This window comes from Bufo bufo, chromosome 3 (genome assembly GCF_905171765.1).
Source record: "Bufo bufo chromosome 3, aBufBuf1.1, whole genome shotgun sequence".
Lineage (NCBI taxonomy): Eukaryota > Metazoa > Chordata > Amphibia > Anura > Bufonidae > Bufo > Bufo bufo.
Genome location: NC_053391.1, coordinates 582,485,666 through 582,512,844, shown reverse-complemented (window position 1 = coordinate 582,512,844; position 27,179 = coordinate 582,485,666). Strand labels below are relative to the sequence as shown.

General features: G+C 45.8%; 1 protein-coding gene across 1 annotated transcript in view; it reads left to right on the top strand.

Moving 5' to 3' along the window:
- The window catches only part of RARG (retinoic acid receptor gamma), a 230,756-nt gene that overhangs the window by 70,967 nt on the left and 132,610 nt on the right, over positions 1 to 27,179 (top strand). The window contains exon 2 of the mRNA XM_040425795.1: positions 9,654 to 10,021. Within this exon, the coding sequence (XP_040281729.1) occupies positions 9,829 to 10,021 (193 nt within the window). The 5' untranslated portion in view covers positions 9,654 to 9,828. The remainder of the gene's footprint in view (positions 1 to 9,653; positions 10,022 to 27,179) is intronic.

The window sequence follows — 27,179 nt, the reverse complement described above, 5'->3', positions numbered from 1 at the left end:
GTGAGTAGAATAAAACCTTTTTATAAAAAGATTGCAAAGGGTGCTTCACTATTCTGCCTATCCCCTTTAAACCCTGTAGAGGAGGAGATCTGCGGAGGATTGGATCCTTTGGGTGCCGGGGAGAGGGGCTGACACCCTATGCCGTCCACTTTTACCGGGAGACACAGTCCATAGCAGCGCGGTTCCAAAACCCTTTGACTTCTATCTACCAGTGTGAACGACCTACCACACTACTCCGGGACCAGCAGCAGCGCAAGTAATTGTCCGTGTTGGGACACAGGACTGACTTTTCGTTTTTATATAGACCCTCCTGATTGGCCTGCTCTCCAGTTCATGAAGCCAAGTCCTGTTGCTGTGCACACAGGGACGGAAGCCCAGCGGGGCGGTAGCAAACGGAGTGCACCCACCGTCCAGGAAGCTGGTTACTAGTAATCCAGCCAGCACCCGGTCCGTGGGAAAAACGTTGCAGAGGGAAGGAACAGACCCCAAAATCAAGTGAAAATTTTTTTTCTTCCCAGGAAGCTTGTTAGTCAGCAACGAGATGCCGGCAGCGCAGGACCAGGAGAGCGCACCTGACGGGTCCCGTTGCAGTCAGAGCAGAGTGTCGGTGACACTGTGGGGAATATGAAATGCAGGGAACACATTTTGTTTTTTCGATTTATTTTTTGCTACTGCTATTTTTTTTTTATTATTTGGTGGTGTATTGTGTGTCATTTAAAAAAAAACACAGCATGTTAAAGCACTGGGGATTTTTCAGCAATACAAATTCATACATTTGTCTTGGGGAGAAAAAAGGACATAAAAACTTATACACAAATTTGTATACAAATTTGTGTGTGAAGGAAGCCTTAGGGTACATGCACACATTGCAGATTACGCAGGTTTTTATTTTTTTGCATAGGTTATGGCAAGGAAGGGGTTTAAATAGTTCACCAAATCATACAAAGTGCAATTTTTCTCTTCCCAGATAATAAGGTATGGTGGCTGCCAATGTAGCAGAACTGACACTCAGAAATTTGCTAGCTGACAAAGTCTCTCTCTGTAATCCTTACAGCATTACTCAGGCACCTGTGGTTGTAGGTGTACACTGTATGAGGCAGACGTCTGTCTATGCCTGTCCTGAACTGCAGTCATGGTGCCTTAACATGTTTCCCACCACCTTTCAGCAGAGTCTTGATTGCTTGATCACTCTGCTGACTCAAATATGCTGTCCTTTTGAAATCTTTTGTAGCCTAAGACTCTCCAGTCTCTCTGGGGCAATGATGTCCTCCTAGATGAGCTGCCACTGTGGTCCACATGGCCAGGAGAAGCGGGATATAGATTGCATGCTCCCTCACTCCTCACTTTCCTCTCTAAACTGACTATAACTAGCCCTAATCTTCCCTTGGCAGGAAGCAAACCAGCTCTCTCCTATCAAGAGGAGAGTAATGGGATGGTAAGTTCCATTCCTGTTGCAACAGTACCCCATCTGCTGGTGAAGAAGGTGGATAGCATATTACATTACATTGCATTTACATTACAAACCATTGCAGTTACATTAGTAGTACCCCCAGATATGCAGTACTACATGTGTCCCACTGTTTCTGCAACGCACCTCCCCCTCAGGGCCGATCGTGTCCCAGGGTTTTAGGAATTGGCGAGTGGTGATGCGGCCTTAGTAGTTTGTGTGTCACAATGCTCCTACCTGGATACCATTGCTCCCCAGGGTTAGGCTCTGTAGCAATAAAGGGGAGAGTGATAGTTGGTGGAGTGAAATAAGTAGTCTTTCTCTTGGCTCCAGCAGGTTTTAGGGTAAAGTGACTGGCAAACAGGTATACCTTGCTTTCCCTTGGTTTCAGTCTGGTAGCTGGACTTTCTGACTGTGCTGGTACCTTTGAGTGGGGTGCCTTGGCTGTTGACCCCCTCGTAATACTCTGTCTCTTAATCTATAAGGAGTCATAGTGCTCTATGAGCTGCTTCCCTTTGGAGACTCCTGCTGCAGGAGGTGGGCCATTCTCCTCACTGAGCCATCTCTTGTGTCTTCTCCGCTCCACGATCGAATCTAGACTCCACTATTGCTTCGTGCAACTCCTCCCTTGGTAGGAAGCAGAACTAGCCCACTTCTGCCCAAAAGGGGAAATAATGGAATGGTAAGTTCCATTCTATCTAAAGATCTCTCTCTGCCAGATACAGTACACTGCCACCTGCTGGTGATCCAGGCACATTACATGAACATAACAAGTACATTAGTTACATAGCAGTGTTATTAAGGCACAGTGTAAAAGGACCTGGAATAAATACACAGATGTCATTATTGGTTAGCCATTAGAAACAGTAGCAGGGTGTAGAAATGGTAGTGCCCGCTCTGGGCCACTACATTTTCAATTTTTATTCATACAGCTGCCATTTTTTTCGACACAGATTTCAAATCTGCCTCAAGAAATGACATCTTGCTTCTTGGATCGGAAGCTGAGACTAATCCACTATCAGATCCGCGGCAGATACAAATTAATGGCAGAAATCAGCCTAAAACATTTGCCATGGATTCAATCAAATATTGATTATTCCAAAGTGTATTTTAAAGCATGTGAATATACCCTTAAAATCAACCCCCAACTATGTGTGAACAAAGCCTAATATGTATGAAGAGGGAACGAAATGGCAACATGTGAGTGCATTTGCTGCTACTAACTGATATAGAGAGTTCACTAAAGAGAGAGAATCATGTAAATGCACTGTACAGGAACACACACATTTTATGCTTACCATAGGACATCAATATATGATCAGGGGATCCGAGCAAAACCTAGGGGGTCGCTGCATTTGCCGGAGTGCTGTTGCCCCTTCAGCATATTTCCAGTGCATCCGCTGCGCCCCATTCAAGTTAGAGCCACAGGTTCCTCATTCTGCTGATAGGTGGGACTAGTTCCTGTGGAATCACACATTGATGGCCTATCATAAGTAAATGCCAGCCATCTAAGTGTATCACCAGAAGACCCCTTAAAAGAGGACCTGTAACCCTTCCTGACATGTCTGTTTCAGTAAGTACTGGTATTTGCCATCTAATACCAATACTGGAGCATCTATTTTTATGTCTCTATGTTGTGCCATTCTTTTATTATTAATTCTAGAAGTTATGAATGAATTACTAGCAGTTTGCAATGAAGGTCCAGATGGGTGTTACCAGCTAAGTGTGTGTCCCTGCACAGTCTGACATTGGCATCACTGACCTGCCATCTCACATCTCATGTTGATGTAATCTTTGATTCAGTCAGGACAGCCTTTACTTTACAGTTAAAATAGTGAAACATATAGCACTATTCCTACTGTCATGTTGTGCTTAAAGAGGAGCTGTCACCTCTCCTGGCATGCCTGTTTTGGTAACTAGTTGCATTCCCCATGTAATAACAATTCTGGAGCATCTGTTGTTATGGCTCTATATTGTGCCATTCCTTTATTATTCCTGCTAGAAGTTATGAATGACTTAATAGTAGTTTACAATGAATGTCCAGATGGGTGTTACCAATCAGGGGTTGTGTCCCTGCACAGTCTGACACTGTCATCACTGATTGGATAGTGTCAGACTGCACAGGGACACATCTCCAACTGGTAACACCCATCTGGACCTTCATTGCAAGCTGCTAGCAATTCTAGCAGGAATAATAAAGGAATAGCACAAGATTGAGCCATAAGAATAAATGCTCCAGAATTATTGCAAGGGAAATGCAAGTTGTTGCTAAAACAGACATGTCAGGAGAGGTTACAGATCTTTTAAGCCCCTTTAGCCAACAAGTTTAATTAAGGCTACATGCCCATGACCGTATGTGTTTTGTGGTCCGCAAATTGCGTATCCGCAAAAAAAAAAACAGATGACATCCGTATGCCATCTGTTTTTTTTTTGCGGATCCATTGTAGCAATGCCTAAAACGGACAAGAATAGGACATGTTATATTTTTTTTGCGGGGCTACGGAACGCACATACAGATGCGCATAGCACACGGTGTGCTGTCCACATTTTTTGCGGACCCATTGAAATAAATGGGTCTGCATCCTATCCGCAAAAAAAACGGAATGGACATGGAAACAAAATAGGTTTGTGTGCATGAGGCCTAACAGAAAAGATAAGACATGAGTTTTTGAGTTTTGTGGTTCCACTTCACTCTTTATTACAATAATTCAAAATTCATAGCAGCGAGAAATGTCAAAGCTTAAGAAGACAGAGAAAATGAATGCCGCGAATAGACACGTTTCCGGCTTTAGGTAATCAGCTAGATTCTGTCTTTCATTTTGCAGTGTTCGTAAAATAAAAGATCTGAGATCTGATCGGTTTATATAAGCGTCACCGCTATTGTAATTTCCACGTAATCCTCACAGCACCACATTTCTGATGTCACAGACTGCCAGGGAAATAGCAAATTTGATTGAAATACATAACCAATTAAATGTTTTTTGAGTCATTCAATGGTCTCGTAAATGAAGTGGTTACTAATAATGAGAAAACAAACAATGTTAAAGAGACCTGGTCCTAGGCCGGGTTCACACGTTTTCCATTGTTTTTGTTCTGGTCTAAGAAGAGGAATACAAAAAACAGAAGCACCAGATCTGTGATAGGATGGGCACCAAAGGCACCCAACAGACCTTTTGACTATCATTCTATTGGACAAAATAGCCCATATTTGCCCGACTCTGCTTCGGAGTCTCCTAATGGGAGGTCTCAAATTTAAAAAAATAATATATATATATTAGTTAAAGCAAAGGTATTGAAACTGCAGTGTACATAAACTGCAGCAAATTGAGAAAAAGTGTCCTGGCTACCCATCCATATTTGAGTAAGTGGTCTTGTCAAGTGTTAAAGTGGATTGTAAAGTATCTTGTACATGTGCCTAGCAAAAGGATTCCTACACAAAAAAAAAAACATGGATGATCCTCAACAGTATTTTTCTTCTTAGAGCAGCAGCATGTGCTGCAGAGCTGTCTTTCTTATTTAAAGAGGGAACAAGTTGCAGTCACTTTAAATGCTAAGAATAACAGTTTTTGTCACTCAGCCACAGAGGATGCATACAAGTATACACAAACATGGGGGGTGGGGCATTTATTAACCACTGTATGCTAGAAAACTGAAGTCAAAAGTTTGGGACACACAAAAATAGTGTATTTTTTTTTTACATGGACTAAATAGCTTGCCTGGTTGGTCTCCGCCCTTGTACAGGGATCTAGACTCTGCTGCAGAAAACTACCAGGTCACTATTGGAGTAGTTAGTCTCTGTTCAAGTGACTGCTGACCCATTGGCATTAAGAGACACTGATGTGAAACACCAGAGGATCAGGCAAAATAATAGTCAGGGACCGGCCGTGCTTGGGGCAAGCAGATGCAATCAAAAGTCAGTCCGAGGATCAGAGCAGGCAGCTTAGGGACAGTACAGAGAACAGGCAGAGGTCAGGTAAGGCAGAAATTGGTGCACAGACGACGAGGGAACCACACACCTAAGCAGAAACCCAGAGTACTAGAACCTATTGCTCATGCACCCTTCCATGGTAAACCCAGGGTGGCCAGTCATTGACAGGGGAAGATTAGGGTGTAAGAGCTGGCACTTTGAGAGCTGGAGAGAGTGTGTGCACCATAAATGCAGTTAGAGGCAGACCTGGCAAGAAGTACGCCTCAACCTGCGTGGAAAGGAGATCAGTGCTACTGACCACTGGAGCAGTGGAGTGGGTGAGCTATACGCCGGCTGCACCCACTGGGAAGAGTAAAGCAGTGGTGGGCATGGCCCATTACCTAAACACTGGCATAGATTTGTCACGGGTGGGAAGCTGGAGTTGAAACTAAGCCTGAATGCCAGGAAAAGGTAGCAGGTCACCCCTGATCCTCGCCCTGACTCCTAACCGTATGAGTGAACCCAGATGGTTGATGGCTCATACACAGGAACCTCAGACCCTGAGTCGCCCTGATGATCCCTAAAATAAGGTCAGGAATTGGAGACGACCAGTTCCTCCACAACAGGGACGAAAAGGAGTCTCCACAGGCCTAGCAGCAAACATAGGGAAAGTGAACAGCAACTGGATCGGCAGGTAAGAACCCAGTGATACGACAACACACCGGAACAACAAGCACTTACCTGCCGCAGCAACAGGGTGGAACACCAATAACTACCCGCGGCACCAGGCAGAGCTGCTCACTGACTTGTAGTTCCCCCTCCGGGGAACCCAGGAGCCCTCTTACTGAAAGCACAGGCAGACAGGGGAACGTCTAGCATCCATGCAGGACAATACACACCAACGACAGTCCAGACATGGAACAACAACTAGACATACAACAGACCCTGAACATAACCCACACCAAACATATACAAGGGAAGGTAGAGTAGAATACATAGAAACATAGGGGAGACATTGGAGACACATTGATGTCTAACTAGGTGGCCCTCACACTGGACAGAGGAAATATCCAGACAGGAGCAAAGCTCCATCACAAACCAAGGTAGGAATACCACTGACCTCAAGCTCACAGCACCAGAATAAGTACCTTATAAACACTCATTATAGCTCAATTCTTATCGTACTGATAAGAAAGTGGCTTACATAAGTGTTTATAACCTTTTTAGTAATTTAGAGATATGGGTTATTAGATGAGCATCACCAATTGAAAGTAAAAAGTACATTCAAACAGCTAGAAAAACAGTTAACCCTTTGTGACAGAACGGCTGAATATTTTTTAATAAAGTCCAATGGAAAAAATGACTTGTAGCCCAAAATGAGTAAAATGCAATCATAAAAAAATTGCCCCCGAAGGTTGTACATAGCCTTTAAACCACTGACACCACTGGCACATATATTTTTGCCGAGCGACTTTCCTGAGACTTGCTGCCACGTGTCACCGTGTAGCCCCAACCTAAGGGTCTCACAGAAATACTAGTGGAACTTGATGTTGGAAGTTAGACTCAAAATGCAATATAATTTGTTATTTGCTCGCTAGATGACCCCTTTAAAAACCGGGATACTTTATTCAAGCTCAGCTGGAATCGGGCTAGTTGTCACAAACAGCAACATGTGCCATAGATTAGAGTAGTGTACATTCGGTTAATAAGAAACAATTACAGGCGGCTCCACACATTGGAACGTTATGTACTTGCCTTCAGATACAAAGTATCCACTAAAGTCAGTCCGTCTACAATTTTAACAACTTAGAGGGAACCTGTCATCAGCTTTATGCTGCCCATACTAACAGCAGAATAAAGTAGAGACAGGTGAGTTGATTTCTGCGGTCTGTTATTTATAATTTAAAAGTAAGTGGTTGCCAAGAACCAACATCACAATCATTGCAGACTGGGCCTGGAAAAGAGTCACGGCCACCTGAGAAGAGTCCTGGTTATACATGAATTCCTGCTCCCCTGCCCACCTGCTGATGACTGACAGTCTTCTACCTAGTTTTCTCCCTTTCTGTCTAGGAGAGAACTGCCAATCATCAGCAGATGGGTGAGAGAGCAGGAGATTATGGATAACCAGGACTCTTCTCAAGTAGATTTGACTCTTTTCAAGGCCTGTTCTGCAATGATTATGATCATGGTTCTCAGCAACCACTTACATTTAGCCGATGAGTGACACACGGATGAAATCAGCATTTCTGTCACTATTTTATGCTGCCGTCAGTGAGGTCAGCATAAAGTTGATAACAGGTTTCCTTTAATGTAACAAATGTTCTGCCTGACTAAACTTGACCACCCCTGTACGATCCTGTGGGACATTTTCCGTACATGATGTGGCCCGGCTGCAGGAGCTGCATGCGGATCTCCTGTGAAACTCCTGGGCTGCATTCCGGACTGCACATGTACATGTAAGGCCTCATGCACACGGACGTTTTTTTTTGCGGTCCGCAAAAACGGTTTCCGTTGTTCCGTGATCCGTGTCCGTTTTTTCTTCCGTGGGTCTTCCTTGATTTTTGGAGGATCCACGGACATGAGAAATGAAAAAAAAATCTAAGTCAAGTTTGCCTTTGAAATGATAGGAAAAAACGGACACGGATCACGGACGAACCGTTGTCTGTGAAAAAAATATGACAGGTCATATTTTTTTCACGTACTGGAAACACGGATCACGGACGCGGATGCCAAATGGTGCATTTTCCGATTTTTCCACGGACCTATTGAAAGTCAATGGGTCCGCGGAAAAAACGGAAAACGGAACAACGGCCGCGGATGCACACAACGGTCGTGTGCATGAGGCCTTAGGCTGAGTTCACACTTCAGTTATTTAATCAGTTATTTCCATAAGTTATTGTGAGCCAAAAACAGGTACAGGTCAAAAACACAGAACAGGAGGAAATCAAATCATTACACCTGATCGCTGAGTAGGCTTCACTACTGGTTTTGGCTCAAAGTAACTGACAGAAATAACTGACCAGATAACTGCAGTGTGAACTCAGCCTTATTAGTTTCAGTTAGCCAGGGGTGCACCTAGCCTTTCTGCTGCCTGAAGTGAAAATTGAAAACGGCGCCCCCCCCCCCCCCCCGTGCCATTTCTTAACCTAACTCCTTTGCCACAATGTAAGCGCTTATTGCCCATGGCCCTTCCACTGCCTCCTCCTTGCTCCTACCTGGTGCTGCCTGAGGCGATCGCCTCACCTGGCCTCATTGGTGGTGCATCCTGCAGTTAGCGATGATCCACATACAGATCCTGAAGTGCATTGTGTATGGGCAGTCTTAACACAGGGGTGCATTAGTGTGTTTTCAGGGGTAATTTATTATGGGGAAAATTTCTGAAGTCAGTTTCTCTTGAGTCTGCATTGCCATAATTTGTGCCAAATTTATCAAAGGTGGCACGATGCGTAATAAATTTGGCGCATTTTTAAACTAAACACTTCTGTCTTGAGATGTTACTTCAGTTTTTAATCTCCCTACTGGATTAAAATTGCTCCGTCTGCAATAAAGGTCTAGATGGGTGTTTCCAGTTGGGAGTGTTTCCTAACACCGTCTGATATTATCCAATCAGTACTGCCAGTGTCGCACTGTTCATTGACACCCCCTCAACCGGTAACACCCATCTGGACCTTCATTTATAAACTTCTAGGTGGAACAACAGAAGAATGCCACAACATAGAGTTATTTGGAAAGATGCTACAGAATTATTATTTTATGGGGAAGTCAGGTAGTTGCTAAACCAGATATGTTAGGAGAGGAGACAGGTTCTCTTTAAGGTTATGGCTGATCTTTGCATAATGCCAGTATTATATAAAATCTTGAATTGGGTCATGATTAAGACAACATGTCGCAATGCGTAGACTGTCATGTGACTCTGGTCGGCTCTACTGATTTTTAAAGCATTAAATAAATACTGAAGGATTTTACCTTCAGTTTTGGATGCTGGAATATAGTTTTTTTCGGGTGTTATCCCAGGTCTAGGCGTTCCGTGCACAGCCGCTGAAGTTTTTGTGTGTTTGATAAAATCTTGAATATATCAAGTCACTAGATGTGTAGAAATAAAATGTCCTGCGTATTATAAAATGTACTTTGTGTTGATTCACTTGAGTGACATCTCAGTAGCTAATTGTGGTTTATCAGTTAATGAGGGGGTATAAAACAATTTCCCATCCCATGATTTGACTGCAGCATGTCTATAGTCGCTACTGAACAGAAGCTCATGACAAAGAATAGCACTGATTTCTCAACACTCTTTTTCAGGAAGAAATGTGAAAGTCTACAGTGCAAGGTGTGGATCCGAAGTCACTACCCATGTGTCCAGGATGGATTTATTGAAGAATAACTAGAGAAGACCTTTTTTTTTTTAATAGAGGATCTACTGGGAGTTATACCCTGTACACCCTGAGATACAAAAAAAATAAAAATAATAATAATAATGGCAAACAGTAGCAAAGAACGTCTCTGCGGATCTGGTGCTCCACTTGGTCACGTCAATGGCTTTCCTCCTTCTGTTTACCCTTTTGCCTTTAGTGGAGGGATGCGGAGCTCCCCACCTTTTGAAATGCTAGCCAATGGGAACTTCTTCCGAAATTTCCCCACTGACCTGCCCAAAGAAATGGCTTCTCTATGTGAGTATGCAGTTATCGGAATCATTATGGCAATAAGAGACATGGTTCATGACTTTATGAGATATAATTGATGGGAAAACTGAATGATTAAAAAATGTTATTCTTGTATTTTTGAGCTGAAACATTTTTATAATAGTTTGTTAGTAAAGATTTTGCACCATTTCATTTCTGTAGCTTCTGTGTTTTACACAACATAGTCAGCTGCTGAATACCGTTCTGTGATAAATCCTCCGTCTCCAGCTTCTCTCTACTGTCACGAACAATCATCTAAGCTGATTTATGCTCAAACTAAAAAAATTGACGTTTGATTTGAGAATAAATCATTTTTAGAAGATTGTCCCAATATTATATTAAGATCACTTTTACTTTACGCTTTGCACTGTCCACTTGCCATTTTGACAGGGATGATCCCGTTGTATGCATCAGACATATCATTAGGCATCCATTCACGCAGCAGAGGCCAAGAGTTTCCTCTCGGCCTCTGTGCAGCCAGTAGTACCTGTCAGTATACCTTTATTCTGTATGGAATAGGGAAGCAAACACCGCTATTCCATACAGAGCCATCCAATCAAAAAAATCGATACCGCCTATAGGTGACAGATGTCACTGTCTGTACGGTAGCATCCGTCAGAGGTATATGATGGGAAATCCACCCAACATCTACATCTGATGGACACCGCAGAATGCAGTGTGAAGTACAGAAGGTCAGATCAGGTATGACGGAAGCAGTTTCAGGTCAAACACTTATAAATGAACGCAGCAGAGGGTTGTTAAGGTTACTGCATATCAGATTACAAGAATGTGAGTGACAGAGACTGTCTAAAGTAACTGAGTGACAGCTCTGACCTCAGGCCATGTAAGTACAGTAAGTCAGCGTCAGCGCCTGCATGAAGACATAGGTAGATCATGTCAGGAGGGAGTGATGCCAATGTCTGGAGGTTTTACACAAGAGATACGGTATTGTTCCCTCAAGTCAGCCGCACCCATGGGTGCAGTGGCTCATTCTTATGAACCGCAACATATAATTATCTTTGAAATAAGTATAATAATAATAATCAGGAATACACACTTGGGCACTCCTGAGGGAGGAGCGAAATGTTCTCGTCTTTTCACTGTTTGCATTCGGTTCTCTAGGTGGCATCACAAGTAGCTTTTTTTTCTCGAATTGCTGTGGGTTTGTTACGAGACCTAAAATAATGCGTCCTATTACCGTGTGCCAGGTTTCTTCCTCTGTCAGTCTTTTCTGCTTTGCCTCTTTTACCTGGGTCCAGGACGTAGCTAAGTTACAGAAGCCATTCTTAGCGTCTATAGAGCTGTCATACTGTCACATTGTCACTTAGGCTTCATAGAAGTGCATGGTGTATGCTCTCTCCTCCATCTTTCCTCTCTCTCTGACCCTTCTTTTATAGGTTTAATGGGGTTATACCCAGGGGCGGACTGGGAACTTAAAGTGGCCCTGGAAAAAAAAACGAAAAGTCGCCCCATGCTGTAGGTGGGTCCAGACTGACAGAAGGCAGGCAATACAACTAGGCCAGCAATACTATAGTGCAGCACAAAGTACCACATCAGCAGAATCAAATACCACACTTAAGAACAAAGCACTGCCACCTCCACCACAGTATTCAGCCGTATCACTGTCCTGAGGACGGTGATACAGTTGAGTCCAGGAGTGGTGACCTGCGGCCGTTGGTCAGATGCATATGCATTAATTAACGCTGAGAGCATCAGATCATTATGTACCTGGCTGGAGGAGGCCTTGGGTGGCCTCTTGGGCATCTGCCCACCGGGAAATTTCCTGGTAGGGTCTATGGCCAATCCACCCCTGGTTATAGCATTATTTTGGCTATATCATTGCAAAAAAAAAAACTCTGCTTGCCAGTGTAATTTTCACCCTTTTTAGCTTCCTCACTCTGCAATGGCCGGGTTTGGGGTGGCCCCAACACTACATTGGGTTCCCCAGACACCGTTAAAGTGTCACTGCGTGTTGCTGCTCCCTGGAAGGGATGGTAAAGCGTGGTGCACCCCAATGGGAAATAAGTCTAGAGAGTCAGGGTCTGCAGTAAACCAGGTTGCTTCTTTATTGGAGGAACTCAGGTACGAAACAATACAGGTGAGGCATTGGGCTGGCTTCTCTTAGTCTCCTCCCTGTCAGAAGATGCTGAGGAAAGGCCTGAGCTAGCTGTCCCTCTCTATCTTCAGAAGGCTGGTACCCTGGTCCAGCATTGCCATTGAGTTTCCAGACATAACAACAGAGCTAAAACCAGACATTTAAAAGGTCAGACTGTCTGCTTTTTGGTGGTAAACAAGTCTGGGTTTTTCCCTCCAAAACATGGTCACCCTATGGCAGCTGTGGAAAATTACCAGCTTCTCAATCAAAGCCCTAACAGTCTCTCAGTATTCATTAACCCTTTCCACAGAGCCATGTAAATACAGTGACAATGAACAGGATATATATATAACAACATTTGTGACATTTGTTTTAACTTTGCATAGGGGAAATAGGCAAATGTCCAAATATCAAAGTGCTCCGGAGACATGACCGGAGATTCCCCCACTTAATAGCACTATGGTTTGCCATGCCCCCCACAATCCCCCTTTTCCTCCGTCCACACACAGATGTAGCTATGAGTACAGCGAAAAGGCACCTACGGCTAAATAGAGCAATGCCAATGAGAACAGTGCGCTGGGGAGTTGCCCTTTAAGGAATTTTCTATATTTCGATAGGGTCACTAAAGGTGAACAAACGCTTCCAGGAAGTTTGAGCTATGAATGAAACTGTGTACACACCACATACTTTATTGGCGGCGAGTCAGTAATTAATGTCTTGTATGCTGGCAGACTGCGAGGGACACTTTCAGTTTTGATAATAAATATAGACATGTGATTGGATCATTTCCTATTTCTTACCTAGGGGTCCCCAGGGCACCCCAGTACTTTAGCGACAAAAATGGCAATTCTAACCCGTGTGGTTTTAATCAGTTCCTCTGTAATCGTATTTATTTCCTTCTCATTGTTTCCATATGTTCTTGCATTTTTCTCAGGAATCACATTTGCATACAGAAACGACTCGTAGAAAGAAAGTCTGCATTTAAAGGGACAGTCTGCTGAAATGTGTTTCCTTCCATTGCTGTTTGATCTTACTTTTTTTTTTTTTGCTGGACAGAACATGATTAGTCAATAATAGGCTGAGTTCTGATTTTTGATGCTGATGACTGCATTTTTAGGCAATTTAATAACCACTTCCATGTGCCGTTTCTATTACGTTCCAGTCATTATGTATCATTTCACTAGGAAGAAAGTTTTACACGACATCAGTAATCATTGGGCTCTGTATTTAAATGGAAGGGTATAAATTGCTTTTACTATGCTTTATTTTCGTTATGACTAGGTCGCATTATATATTGCTTCTGGCGGCCATGTTTAAATTCTTCCTACTCTGGGATGTACTTAGTTCTGACATGACTGTGATCATCTGACACCTATGCAGGGAAAGAAAATGGAACAACCCCTTGTCCCCGATGTTCAGCCAACTGTCATGGGTCCAGCTGCTGAAGCCCCTAGCAATAAATTGTTATCTCCAGGGAATGCTGAAAACAGCCACAGTTTTCCCTAAGGGTGGTCTCATACTACCTTTTAAAAAAAAGTATCTTTTTGGAGTGTTTCATATTTTTTTTTGCAGATATTACAAATATTGCATGTTGGACAATAGTAAAATATACACAATCGAATTGCATTATTCTGACCACCAGCTAATATGCAGAGTAACCGCCGTGTGCAGCACGGACAGCAGCTAGATGGGCTGGGAGTCATTCAATAAGGTTCTCATAGGTTGTCACAGGTATCTGGAGCCATGCTGACTACAGTGCATCCCACATCTTCTGAAGGGTGCGTGGGGGAGGCTTCATAGAGCGAACACGACGATTGAGGTGGTCCCACAGATGCTCAATTGGGTTCAAGTCTGGGAATTAGTACTTGGAAGTCTTGGTCATGCTCTTCTAACCAATGTCAGACATTTCTAGCCGTGTGACATGTCTTTGTCATGCTCTTCTAACCAATGTCAGACATTTCTAGCCGTGTGACATGTTGCATTCTCTTGCTCGAAGATTCCTTCCTCTCCAGGGAAGACAATCAGCATATATGGGTGTATGTGATCTACAAGGATGGATTCATACCCAGATCGGTTGAGAGTGCCTTCCATATGAGTGGGCCCAGAGAATGCCACGAAAACATTCCCCAGACCATAACTCTGCCACCACCAGCTTGTGTTCTTCCAGCAATGGCTGCAGGGTGTTTGTTCCCTGATGTTTTCCACCTGACACGTCAACGTCCATCCATTCGATGAAGCAGAAAACATGACTCCTCGGAGAAGAAAACCATTTGCCAATTGGTGGAGGTCCAATTCCAATACTGGTGTGAAAATTGAAACATTTTCTGCCAATTAAACTTTGTTAGCTGAGGTGCAGGGACGATCTGTCTGCTTCGGAGCCCCATATGCAGTGGGCTTCCCTGAACTGCTGTTTTAGGCACACATCTGGTAGCCCCTTGGTTCACTTTGGTGTTGAGCTGCTCCACTGTAGTGTGTATGCTCTCACGCACCTTCGTAACCCGCGTTCATCACTCACATCAATGGCACATGGTGCTCTGCAGTTTCCACGTCACTTATTAACATTGGTCCCATTTGCCCACTCACAATACACTTTCACTACAGCAGCAGAGAACAGTTCACAAACTGCAGTTTCACAAATACTGCCACCCTAGGCCTAAAAGCCAATAATCATCTCTTTTTTGATAAATCCCCCTTTTACCCATGACAGCAACGAGTGATATGTGTGCAGACAGCCTATCGCACACCTTATGTACCCACCAAACCAGCGCATGACACGTGACTTCCATCATGAGCTACCTGCTGCCAACATCGAAAGTAGGAAGTGGTCATACATGGTGGTCAGAGTACTGTGTAAAATGCCCTACAAACATATGGGGTCATTTATCAAGACCGGTGTTTCAGACGCCGATCTTAATACCCCTTGCACTGTTGCACAATATGCCTAAATTATGTAGAGGTGCCTGCCCTTAGATAACTGAGGTGCATCTAGGGGCATAGCTATAGGGGAAGTGGCTGCTTTGTGGCCCAGACCCACAAGGGGCCCCTCAGGAGGAAGACTAAAATATTTTGTTGTCAGGGCCCCCTCAAGAGTATTATACAATGACATTATATACAGCGGCACTGTAGGAAATGGATGGAGCGGCTGTCAGGCCTTGTCTAAGAGCTCAGTCTTGACTAGCCACAGGAGTGGGGGTTGCACGTGAGTTGGAAGTTGCAAAGAAGTAGCTGGGGAGGGCCCGTTCAAAAATTAGCTGTGGGGCCCAGTCAGATATAGTTACGCTACTGGGCGCATCCACTGCCGGTCTAAATCCACGCCAGCTCCCTTGTTGGAGTAGATTTAGATCATTTTCTATGCCTAAAACAGGCACAGAAAATAGAAAAAAGTGACAGACTGGCCCGCCCCCTTCCCTGCCCACGCGACAGATATACGCCAAAAATTGGCGTATATCTAATTATAAATGACTCCCATAGAGTTTGTTTTGTAGTGGTGTATTTTATAATAGTTTCCTAGATTTTTTTTTTGCCACTTCTAAATCACAGCATGCTGTTGGTGTGCTGTTTTTGCAGGCATTTTTCTATAGACTGCTCTATAGGATAAAAAAACCTTACTAAAAAACACCACCACCACAAAAAAAACATGAATTTTGTAACTTTTTTTTACTAATGTATCTGCGCCTAGAATCTGTCAAAAAAGTGCAAATTGGAGCAGTTTAGCACAACTAAGGTTTCTGCAGTTTTTTCTGACTTGCTCGAAATGGGGATGTGGAAAAGGGTTAGGGCCTCAAATGTGGCAATTTGCGCCACAATTCTGGCATAAAATTCTGTCTCACAGTAAGCCAGTCATCAGCTTGTAGTGAGTTAGAATTAGACAAAAGATTCCATCCCTGCTCTACATTTATCATCCAGCCATTTTTATACTTAAAAGTCTATCGCGAATTATAAAATGTTTTGTAGGAAAAAAAGCATTGTTAAAAAAAGAAACTATGCAAAACCACCATTAACAATGCCAACACACATTGCACATGCATTTTTTTGAAGCTACAGAAAAAAACTTTTTGACTTCTAGTTAATATTTTCCCTAGACTTCTATAGCACATTTTCCTTAAAAAGAAAAAAAAAACACTGCAAAAATCGCCAGCAAAAAAACTAAAATGCACTATAAACCACAAAAAATTTAGAAAAAGAGCCCATGTGTGAAATCAGCCTTAGGGCTCATGCACACGAATGTATTTTTTTCTGCATCCGATCTAGGGCTGCAGTAAACAATTATTTCAGTAATTGAGTATTCTATCGATTATTTTTTACGATTAATCGAGTAATCTAATAAGAAAAAATTAATTAATAGACTGTTTTCCTTTATAAAAACTCAGACCCCCTGCCATCAGTCCCCAACACCCTTCTTTCCCCCCTGTGCAATCAGCCCAAGTGCATCAGTTCCCCCAGTGCCATCAGCTCCACTATCCCCCACTGCCATCAGCTCTGTTCCCTCAGTGCATTCAGCTCTCCCCCACCCCAGTGCCTTCAGCTCCACTCCCCCAGTGCCATCAGCCCCTCCGTGCCAACAGATCAGCCCCTCCATGTCCCCCAGTGCCACCAGATCAGCCCCTTCATGTCCCCCAGTGCCACCAGATCAGCCCTTCCATGTCCCCCTGTATCACCAGATCAGCCCCTCCATGTCCCCAGTTACATTAGATCAGCCCCTCCATGTCCCTAGTGCCATCAGATCAGCCCCTCCATGTCCCCCATTGCCATCAGATCAGCCCCTCGATGTCCCCCAGTGCCATCATATCAGCCCCTCCATGTCCCCCAGTGCCATCATATCAGCCCCTCCATGTCCCCCAGTGCCATCAGTCAGCCCCTCCATGTCCCCCAGTGCCATCAGATCAGCCCCTCCATGTCCCCCCACTGCCATCAGATCAGCCCCTCCATGGCCCCCCCGCTGCCATCAGTCAGCCCCTCCATGTCATCCATTGCCGGCTGTCCCCCTTCAGTGCCATGTCCCCAGTGAAATAAAATACTTACCTTTCCTGTAGGGGCGCCGCTCCACAGCTCCTTCTTCTTATTCTCCGCGCTCTGCACTGGATCCTGACGTCACACAGCATTGGGTCATAGTGCGCGCTTACGTGCACTATGTCCTGACGATGTGTCAGGATCCAGTGCAGTGCGGTACGGGCTGGCGGGTCACCACGGAGCGGTAAGTAATAGCAAGCGCTTCTCTCCCACTCCGTGGTCGCATGACACAAACGAATTCTCGATGCAAAAAATTAGCATCGATGATTTTTTTGTGTCGAATTACTCGATTCAATCAAGTCATCGTTTCAGCCCTAATCCGATCCGCAATTTGTGCAGGTCAGATGCGGACCCATTCACTTCAATGGGGTCGCAAAAGATGCAGACAGCACACCGTGTACTGTCCGCATCCATATGTCCGTTCCGTGGCCCCACAAAAATATAGAACATGTCCTATTCCTGTCCGTTTTACAGAGGCCAGGATGTTCTGTTCCACAAAATGCAGAATGCACATGACTGGTATCTGTGTTTTGCGGATCCATAATTTGCGGACTGCAAAACAGGCTACAGTCGTGTGCATGACTCCTAAAAGTGGTGTCACACAAGATGTTTAAAGGGACACTGACAGGCCCAAAAAGCATATTTAGGTATATATATATATGACAGTACAGGTCTTAAAAAGTGTATTAGAATCATCTAAGTATCCCCTCTGTCCACCTTATAAATACAGTAAAATGAAGTTTTATAACCTGCTTGAATCGTGTTCAATCTGCCCAAGGGGCGGTGTTTCATCTCAACTTGCGCCCAGCCAGCCTCGCCCCAACTGCCGTTTGAAGCGCCGCCCAACTCATCAATATTCACTTGTGCGCAGTGAGGGTGCCGGGCACATGCGCTGAAGATGAGCCGGAGGCCAATGCCCATAGTATTGTATTGGGCATGCGCCGGATCTTGCGTCGGGGACACTAGTAGCCGCCCAGCGAAGTAAATATTGATGAGCTGGGCAGCGCTTCAAATGGCAGTTGGGGCGAGGCTGGCTGGGCGCAAGTTGAGATGAAACACCGCCCCTTGGGCAGATTGAACACGATTCAAGCAGGTTATAAAACTTCATTTTACTGTATTTATAAGGTGGACAGGGGGGATACTTAGATGATTCTAATACACTTTATAAGACCTGTACTGTCATATATATATACCTAAATATGCTTTTTGGGCCTGTCATTGTCCCTTTAAGCTGTTGTACTATTTGGTGAAGCCAAAGCCAGAAGTGGATCCAGCAGGAAGAAGTACACATATTCCTTTATATTTCCCATACTTTTTGAATCCACTTCTGGCTTTGGTTCAAAAAAGCTGCACCACATACCGCAGCGGTGTTATTCCAGACATTTTTTTACTTTATTTTAAACACTGTGGCAAGATGCTAGCTGAAAGTCAAATTGTATGAAATGCACTACAATGTGGAAGATTTACTAATGAAAATGTGCCAGAATTCTGCCTCAAATTGCGCCACGTTTATTTAGTATGTTAGACACTTGTTTTGCCTTATTTGGCACTTTACCAACTTTTGTTGCATTTGCAGTTTTTTTTTACATCCCATTTTATGGGAATTATGAAACGCAACACAAATATGCATATTTTTGTAGCCATGTTTTTCTTCCCTGGCGATAATTTTTTTTTGGTCTAGCATGTTCTGTGTATGGCGTATTTTTTTTTTCAGCTGTTGTCCCAAAGACTTTTCTATAAGGCCTCATGCACGCGGCCGTTGTTTTGGTCCGCATCCGAGCCGCCGTTTTGGCGGCTCAGATGCGGACCCATTCACTTCAATGGGGCCGCAAAAGATCCTGCTGCTCACATTGTTTTGATAAAGGCACTTGCATGTGCCGAAACGCGCGTCACCTCTTCTATGAGTGGCGAATAAACCTGATATAATTGCAGTACAAAGGAGTGCCGGTTCCTTCCTTCATCCAAGCATCCAGAGTGACGTCCGCTAACCGCGCACCCATACCTTCACGCAGTGCCGCCCGACTATTCGTAACTAGCACTCCGTGTGCTGTCCGCATCCGTTGCTCTGTTCCGTGGCCCCGCATGCTTCCATAATGGAAGCGGTCATTAGCATTTTCACAATATGTTATGGCAGGGGGCCGGGGGCCACATGAAATGGTCCTGCGGGCCGGAGGTACCCCACCCCTGCCATAGACTATAATGGGGTCCGTTAGGTTTCCGCTCAGAGGGAAATTTTTGAAGCAGAGACAAAAGTCCTGCATGCACAACTTTTGTCTCCGCTCCAAAATCATCTTCTGAGCAGAAACATAACGGACCCCATTATAGTCTATGGGGTCCTAAGGATCCGTTCGGCTCAGTTATGTGCCAAATCCGTCCTTTCCGTTCTCCTACTCCTAAACGGAGCAGGAGAACGGAAAGGCTGAACGGTGATGTGAGCGAAGCCTAAGGTTAGTTTCACACTAGCGGCAAGGAACTCCAGCCCGCCCCAATATTGATGAACTAAATAATAAAGTATATTAGAAATTTGTAGATTTTATGCTGATTAATCCTTATTTACATTAAACGGGAAAACCTCTCTTATTTGTCTGGAGGTGAAGCTAGCCCTCAGCTCCCTGTGGCTGTCCTACCACTAGACATGTAGATATTTTTCTCACCGCTGCTAATCTTCCTCCCCTTCACTCTCCCTTTCCTCCTACTGTTATGTTCCCTTATATTCCCCTCCCCGTTAACACTTTTTCTGCATCTCGCCCCCGCTGGCTGCGTGTAGTGCCGACATGTCCTCGGGTGTGAATTACGTGCCAGGACAGGCTTAAAGGGGTGTTGACTGGCACTCTGCCCACCTCAACATACAGATCAGGACAAGTACAGGAAGCTGCCTAGTTGCAGAACTGTCACTCACTCCCCGCTGGCTTATAGTTCATTTCTTCAATGTCTGTTTCACGTAAATGAACAGTTTTTTAGTGCATTGCAGATTAAGTGCCTGTACTATATATTTTTGATGTTTTAGGACACTAGCAGGCTTCAGTCTGGACCTCCTAGCAGACACCAGTGGCTTTCTCTGTGTGTATTGGTAACATGAGAAATGTGTTTTTCTTCCTCCACCTGTGGCTCCGGCCTGTCACATACCAATTATGTCACACTTCTTGTTGAGCAAATTAGCTGAAAAGTTGTGATTTGCATTATCTATAGACACAGAAATAATAGTGTGCAGGGGTGTTGCTAGGTCTTAAAAGACAAGCCCCAATGCTTATGTGTTAAATTCTCGATTCAACCCCCCAGCCACAGTGCTAAACGTATATGTTGATGGGGATTCAGGGCTATGATACATACAGGAGAATACAGTACCGTATACCTATTACATCCAGTGATGTCTCTTCTGATTATACACGTTCTCAATCCTTATCTTCTCCATTCAGTCCAGACCACCATGACTTCTTTGAGCCACATCTCGTCCCTTCAGAAGTTGCCACACATACATCTTTAGATTGTTACTTTTTTATAATTCTCCTGGTGCCTCAACAGTGTTATCCTGCTTCCACCCCCAATACTGTGCCCACTGTGCTCCCCAATGCCCCCAAATACTATACTTAAGAAATAAAACTGCCATACAGATAGTCCCCAAAGTGCTGCCAATAATAATTGATGTGCCCTCATTAGTATCCCCTACAGTGATAATGCTTCCTGTGAGTGCCCCCATTAGTATGCCCTCCATATTGTGCCCAGTAATAATAATGCCCCCACGGAACCGCCTGTAGTAATAATGCCCCATAGTGCCCTAAGTAGTGATAAATCTCCCCAACGTGCCCCCAGTAATAGTAAAGCTTTAGTGCCCCCAATCGTTACAATTCCCCCTATAGTGTGCCCAGTTTTTATAAAGCCCTCCTATAGAGTCCCCATTAGGTATAATGCCCCATAGTGCCCACAGTAGTTATAATGCCCCATGAAGTGCCTCCAGTAGTTATAATACCTCCTGTAGTGCCACCAGTAGCTATAAGGTCCCCTAATGCCCCCTGAAGTGTCTCCTGTAGTGCCACCAGTAGTTATAACGCACCTAGTAGTGCCACCAGTAGTTCTAATGCCCCCTGAAGTGCCTCCAGTAGTTATAGTACCTCCTGTAGTGCCATCAGTAGTTATAATGCCCTTTGTAGTGCCACCACTAGTTATAATACTCCATGTAGTGCCTCAGTAGTTATAATGTCACCGTTGGGCCCCCAGTACTTATGATGCCCTCTGTAGTGTCCCCAATAGTTATAATGCCTCCCTGTAGTGCCCCAGTAGTGTCACCAGTAGTTATGGCCTCCTGTAGTAATATCAGTACTTATTGTGCCCCCTGTAGTGTCCCCAGTAAATATAGTGACCCCTGCAGTGCTTCCAGTACTTATAGTGCCCCCTGTAGTCCCGAGGACGGTGATACAGTTGTATGGTCTGCAGCTACTGCGTTTGGAGCCTGGACAACAGATCCAAGACCAACTGCCAGATGTTTTAACCTAGCGATGCCCATGATAGTATGAATCTTGAATATTATGGTTAAAGGTGTGCAAATTGGATCACACCAGCCAACCAGAGATACTCATCTGTAGACAGCTGTTTCAGGGTTCTTGTCCCTCATCAGTAAAGAGCAGGGTACTATTTGGCTAGATGAAATGCCTTTGACGCAGCTTGGACTGGGAAATAGTGCACCCCCTTTCCCCAGGCTGTATCTAAAGCATTTCATACAGTCAGCTAGCATTCTGCTCTGTACTAATAAGGGGGACAAGAACCCCGAAACAGCTGTCTACAGTGGGGTGTCTTTGGTTTGGCTGGTATGATTTAGTTTGCATCGTTTTTTTCCCCATGGAGCATTGCCTGAAAACAACCCTGCCTTTGCAGTGTGAATACTACTGGCAGTCTGGTATCTGACGGGGTCGCAGTGCATGTGGGAGCACCTGACACTTCAGTGATTACCTGCATGCTATCCACATAGTATTAGTGCCGCAGGGTAATTAGAGTTTTGTCCTGTTGGCTTGAATGGGAGTGTAATTACCTCCACCCATCTGATATGGATAGCCTTCAATATTCTGAAGCTGAAATATGCCTTAAAGGGTATGTCCAAGTTATATTTATTGATGACCTATCCTCAGGATAGGTCATCAATATCAGATCGGCTGGGGTCCGACACCGACGCTGTATAGGAGCGATCCATACCATTGAAATGAATGGGACGGGTTAGGTGTAATTACACCTGCTCACCGCTGTAGATGCAACGGCGAGCAGGTAAACAATGAAGAGGAGGCAGCGCTGGCACGGCGCTCACCTTCTCTTCAAACAGCTGATCGGCGGGGGTGCCGGGTGTCAGACCCCAGCGGATCTGATATTGATGACCGATCCTGAGAATAGGTCAACAATAAATATAACTTGGACAACCCCTTTAAAAGATTGATCAGTTGTAGTGCGTTTCGCACCAACCATAGGAGTTTAAGGTGAGAATACTCGTTTAAGGCCTAGTTCACACTTCAGTTATTTGATCATTTATTTCCATTAGTCATTGTGAACCAAAACTCGGTGCGGGTCAAAAACACAGAACAGGTGCAGATCTTTCCATTATACCTTACCTCTGAGTAGGCTTCACTACTGGTTTTGGCTCACAATCACTGATGGAAATAACTGATTAAATAACTGATGTGTGAACTGGGCCTAACACATTTACTGCATTTCACATGGAAGTGATAGTCTGGTTATTAGCATCCATTCTGCATGATATTAATGCCCTATTTATTGCTATTTGCACATTTACTTATATACAGGGCAAGCCTTACATTTGGATGGCGCCTTTACAATACCATATCTTACCCACCTTATGATGTAATGTCATGCATTGTACAAACGACTATGCCATAGCCTAATTATTAGCGTCATACAGGATGGTACCTAAATACTTTCATACATGTATTTATATAGTATTGCTGCCATCATGCTACCTAACACACTGTACAGGGCGTAGGTAGCAGTGCCACACAATGCCTAAAGAAATTCCACCCTACAGTTCTTAGGGTACTTTCACACTTGCATTGTGAGGATCCGGAAATCCGTATGCAAACGGATATCATTTGTAGACTGATCCGGATGTGGATCTGTCTGACAAATGCATTAAAATTCTGGATCCGTCTCTCCGGTGTCATCTGGAAAAACTGATCCGGTATTTTATTTATTTTTTGTTGCATTTTTAAAGGTCTGGCATGCGCAGACTGGGAAACCGGATCCGGTTTTCCAGAAAACTTGGTACCAGATCCGCCATTAATACATTTTAATAGGTAAGGCTGGTTCCAGCCTGCATTTGTGGGAGGGGCGTCTGGCCTTATATTCCGCTCACTCCCGTCCAGCCAGGCGCCCGAGCTTCACGCATTACTGCGGCTTACGCTCCCTCCTTCAGTATCGTCACTTCCGGGTATCGCGGTCACGTGCCTCCGCCGCCAGCCTGCCAGGTAATCGGGGTGTCGCGTCCCCACTCTACTTTCACGTTCGCCCGGGTTATCTGGCTTCGGGGGGTTGCCCGGTGGGATGCCGCTCTCCCCCAGCATGTTCCGCCCACGCAGGCACAGGCGGCCGGGTCGGGGGAGCGGTGTCCTAACTCAGCACACTTCCATTTATGCCGCTCTGCATAAGGCTCATTAAAGAGTTCAGGGGCCAGCGGCAGCGCCGCGGCGTGGCTTTGTTTGCATGCACTAAAAGTACTCATTAATTCTGTGGTTTTGGTGCAGGGGTTCTCCTGTGTCACGGCGGGGTTTTGTTCATATGCCTTTATAACAGCGCTGTCTGCACTTTAGGTACTCGCGAATTCTGATGTTATGGTGCAGGGGTGCTCCTGTGTCGGGGCGAGTCGGCGTGTTATGCCTCGGGAGCTGCGCTGTCAGCTCTGGAGGCATGCACGGTTCTCAGGTTTGGTGCAGGGGTACTCCTGTGTCCAGGGGGGCTTCGCTACATTCATGCCTCCTGAACCCCTCCGGCAGGTCACCAGCGGGTTTAGGAGCTGCAATGCTGGTTGTTAAAAAAAAAAAAAAGGGGGGGCGTTATTTTTAAAAAAAAAAAAAAAAAAAAAGAAACAATATATCAATTCACGCTTATTTCTGGGTTCGAAATCCTCCAGCATCATGGTGCCAGAATTTGCGAGGGGATTTTTTCACGTTACTTCCCGGTTCCCCCTTTTGCGGGGTCCTGGGATCACTCAGGTTGTCAATGTCCCTGGATCGCCCAGGTTGTCTATGTCTCTGGATCACCCAGGTTGTCGATGTCCCTGGATCGCCCAGGTTGTCAGTGTCCCTGGATCGCCCAGGTTGTCAGTGTCCCTGGATCGCCCAGGTTGTCAGTGTCCCTGGATCGCCCAGGTTGTCAGTGTCCCTGGATCGCCCAGGTTCTCAGTGTCCCTGGATCGCCCAGGTTGTCAGTGTCCCTGGATCGCCCAGGTTGTCAGTGTCCCTGGATCGCCCAGGCTGTCAGTGTCCCTGGATCGCCCAGGTTGTCAGTGTCCCTGGATCGCCCAGGTTGTCAGTGTCCCTGGATCACCCAGGTTGTCAGTGTCCCCGGTTCGCCCAGGTTGTCAGTGTCCCTGGATCGCCCAGGTTGTCTGTGTCCCTGGATCGCCCAGGTTGTCAATGTCCCTGGATCACCCAGGTTGTCAGTGTCCCTGGATCGCCCAGGTTGTCAATGTCCCTGGATCGCCCAGGTTGTCAATGTCCCTGGATCGCCCAGGTTGTCAGTGTTCCTGGATCGCCCAGGTTGTCAGTGTCCCTGGATCGCCCAGGTTGTCAGTGTCCCTGGATCGCCCAGGTTGTCTGTGTCCTTGGATCACCCAGGTTGTCAGTGTCCCTGGATCGCCCAGGTTGTCAGTGTCCCTGGATCGCCCAGGTTGTCTGTGTCCCTGGATCACCCAGGTTGTCAATGTCCCTGGATCGCCCAGGTTGTCTGTGTCCCTGGATCGCCCAGGTTGTCTGTGTCCCTGGATCACCCAGGTTTTCAATGTCCCTGGATCGCCCAGGTTGTCTGGGTCTCCGGTTTATTCTTAGGGTCTGTTTATGTTCTTTAAATCCTATCCTTGTATTGTTCCTCCCTTTAGTTCGGACTTTAGTTGTACGCGTTCCACGTTTTCGACCAGGCAATTCCGGAGCGCTCTCTGCTCCATCTTTGGCATTTGGGGTTTTTGGGGCCGTGCTTCCAAACTCAGTCGTGTCCTACCAGGTAGGTGGTTCGTCCGATGGGCATTTTTTACTTTATTGTTTCTCACATTCTTCCGTCCGGCCTCTTCGCATACGTCTGTTTCGTTGCTTTTTCTGGGTGTTCTTTACTCGTCTTTTTTCTCAGGTCAGATATGTCCCACGTCTCCTCCGATATGGTCGATAACGTCTCCATACCTGGAACTCCCGTCTCTGGGCGCGACAGCGGTACATCATTAAGAAGCTGGACGGTGCCTAGATTGGTCGCCGAACTCAACCGCAGGGGGATACGGCATCCGGCGTCCGCTCGCAAGGCCGAATTGTATCGCCTGCTGATGACGGCCCCGGCCCCGATGGCGGGCCCTTCCAACCCGGATGCTATACAGCTGGCCTTAGCTCAGATTCAGTCGTCCATCGCTGGGCTGGCTGGCTCAGTTTCGGACATTCAGGCTAGGTTAGCGGTCCTGGAATCCAGGCCCACGGTTCCACCGCAATTTCCAGGGTCGGCAGTCACCCCTGCCATTCCGCTGGACGTTGCAGGTAGGCCTTCTGTCACCCCTCAGATCGCCCCTTCCCACTTCGTCCCCGAGCATATTAAAAAGGATATCCTGGCGGGCAAGGACGTGAACCTCGCATCCATCCTTATTGCCTCCCAGGATATTTCAGAGAATCGGGTCGTCAACTGCGGAGAGGTATCTGTGGTATTGAGAGCTAAGGATGCTCGGCTCAATAGGAAACTATCTATGTCCGAGTTTGTCCTGGCCTTCAGCCTTTACAGGGACGTGGTGTGTTCTGCTCAACCAGATCGCAGGGCAGAGCTGGACACTTACTTGTACCGGATTGCGGACTTGGGGCACAAATACGGCGGCACGGCTTTTTACGATTATCATCGTTCTTTTTCGGCTAAAGCCGCGGCCGCTTTGAGTCAGTTCCAGTTCGTGTCTAGCTGGGCGGAGCTGGATATGGAATTGTTTTGCCGGCATTTTGCGGGTCTCAAGGCCCCCCTCTGTGCTACCTGCCAGTCCATTTTTCATTCTACCGACTGGTGTCCCAATCCGGTGCAAGCCCCACAGTCAGCCCCCTCGGCAGGTCCTTCTGGGTCATCCAGGTCTTCCCCGTCGTTAGATAAGCTGGGCAGACCCATCGTGTTTCTCGGGGGCAACCAGGTTTGCAATAATTTTAACGCCAAGGGATGTGCCTTCAATTCCTGCCGGGCGCTCCATATTTGTTCCCTTTGTTTTCGGGCCCATCCCCGCTCCTCCTGTCCCAGGAGGGCAGCCAAGGATTCCTGACTAGCCGACATTAATTTGGGGTTACTGGCTGCTCTCCTGCGGGACCACCCTGATCGGCTTTTTGTCTCCTTCTTGTTGGATGGGTTCCGAGAGGGTTTCCATACGGGCCTCATTACTCTCCCGCAGGGCTGTTGGACGGGTCCTAACCTGCTATCCGCGGCCAACGATCCTGAGGCTGTCACCTCTCTCATCCAACTGGAGGTCGACAAGGGGTTTGTCATCGGTCCGTTCTCAGACATTCCTTTCCAGTCCTGGCGCATCAGTCCCATTGGTCTTGTTACTAAACTGTCATCTAATAAAAAGCGTCTCATTTACGACCTCTCTGCGCCTCATATGTCGGCCATCCCGAGTCTCAATTCTCTCATCCCATCCGAGGAGTATTCAATGCAATATTCCTCGGTCGACGAGGCAATTCAGTACATTTTGCTGGCAGGGGCCGGGGCTTGGTTGGCTAAAGTAGATATAGCCGATGCTTTCAAGCAGCTTCCTATCCACCCTCAGCTTTGGAAGTATTATGGCTTCAAGTGGGCGGGCAATTACTACTTCGCCAACCGTCTCACTTT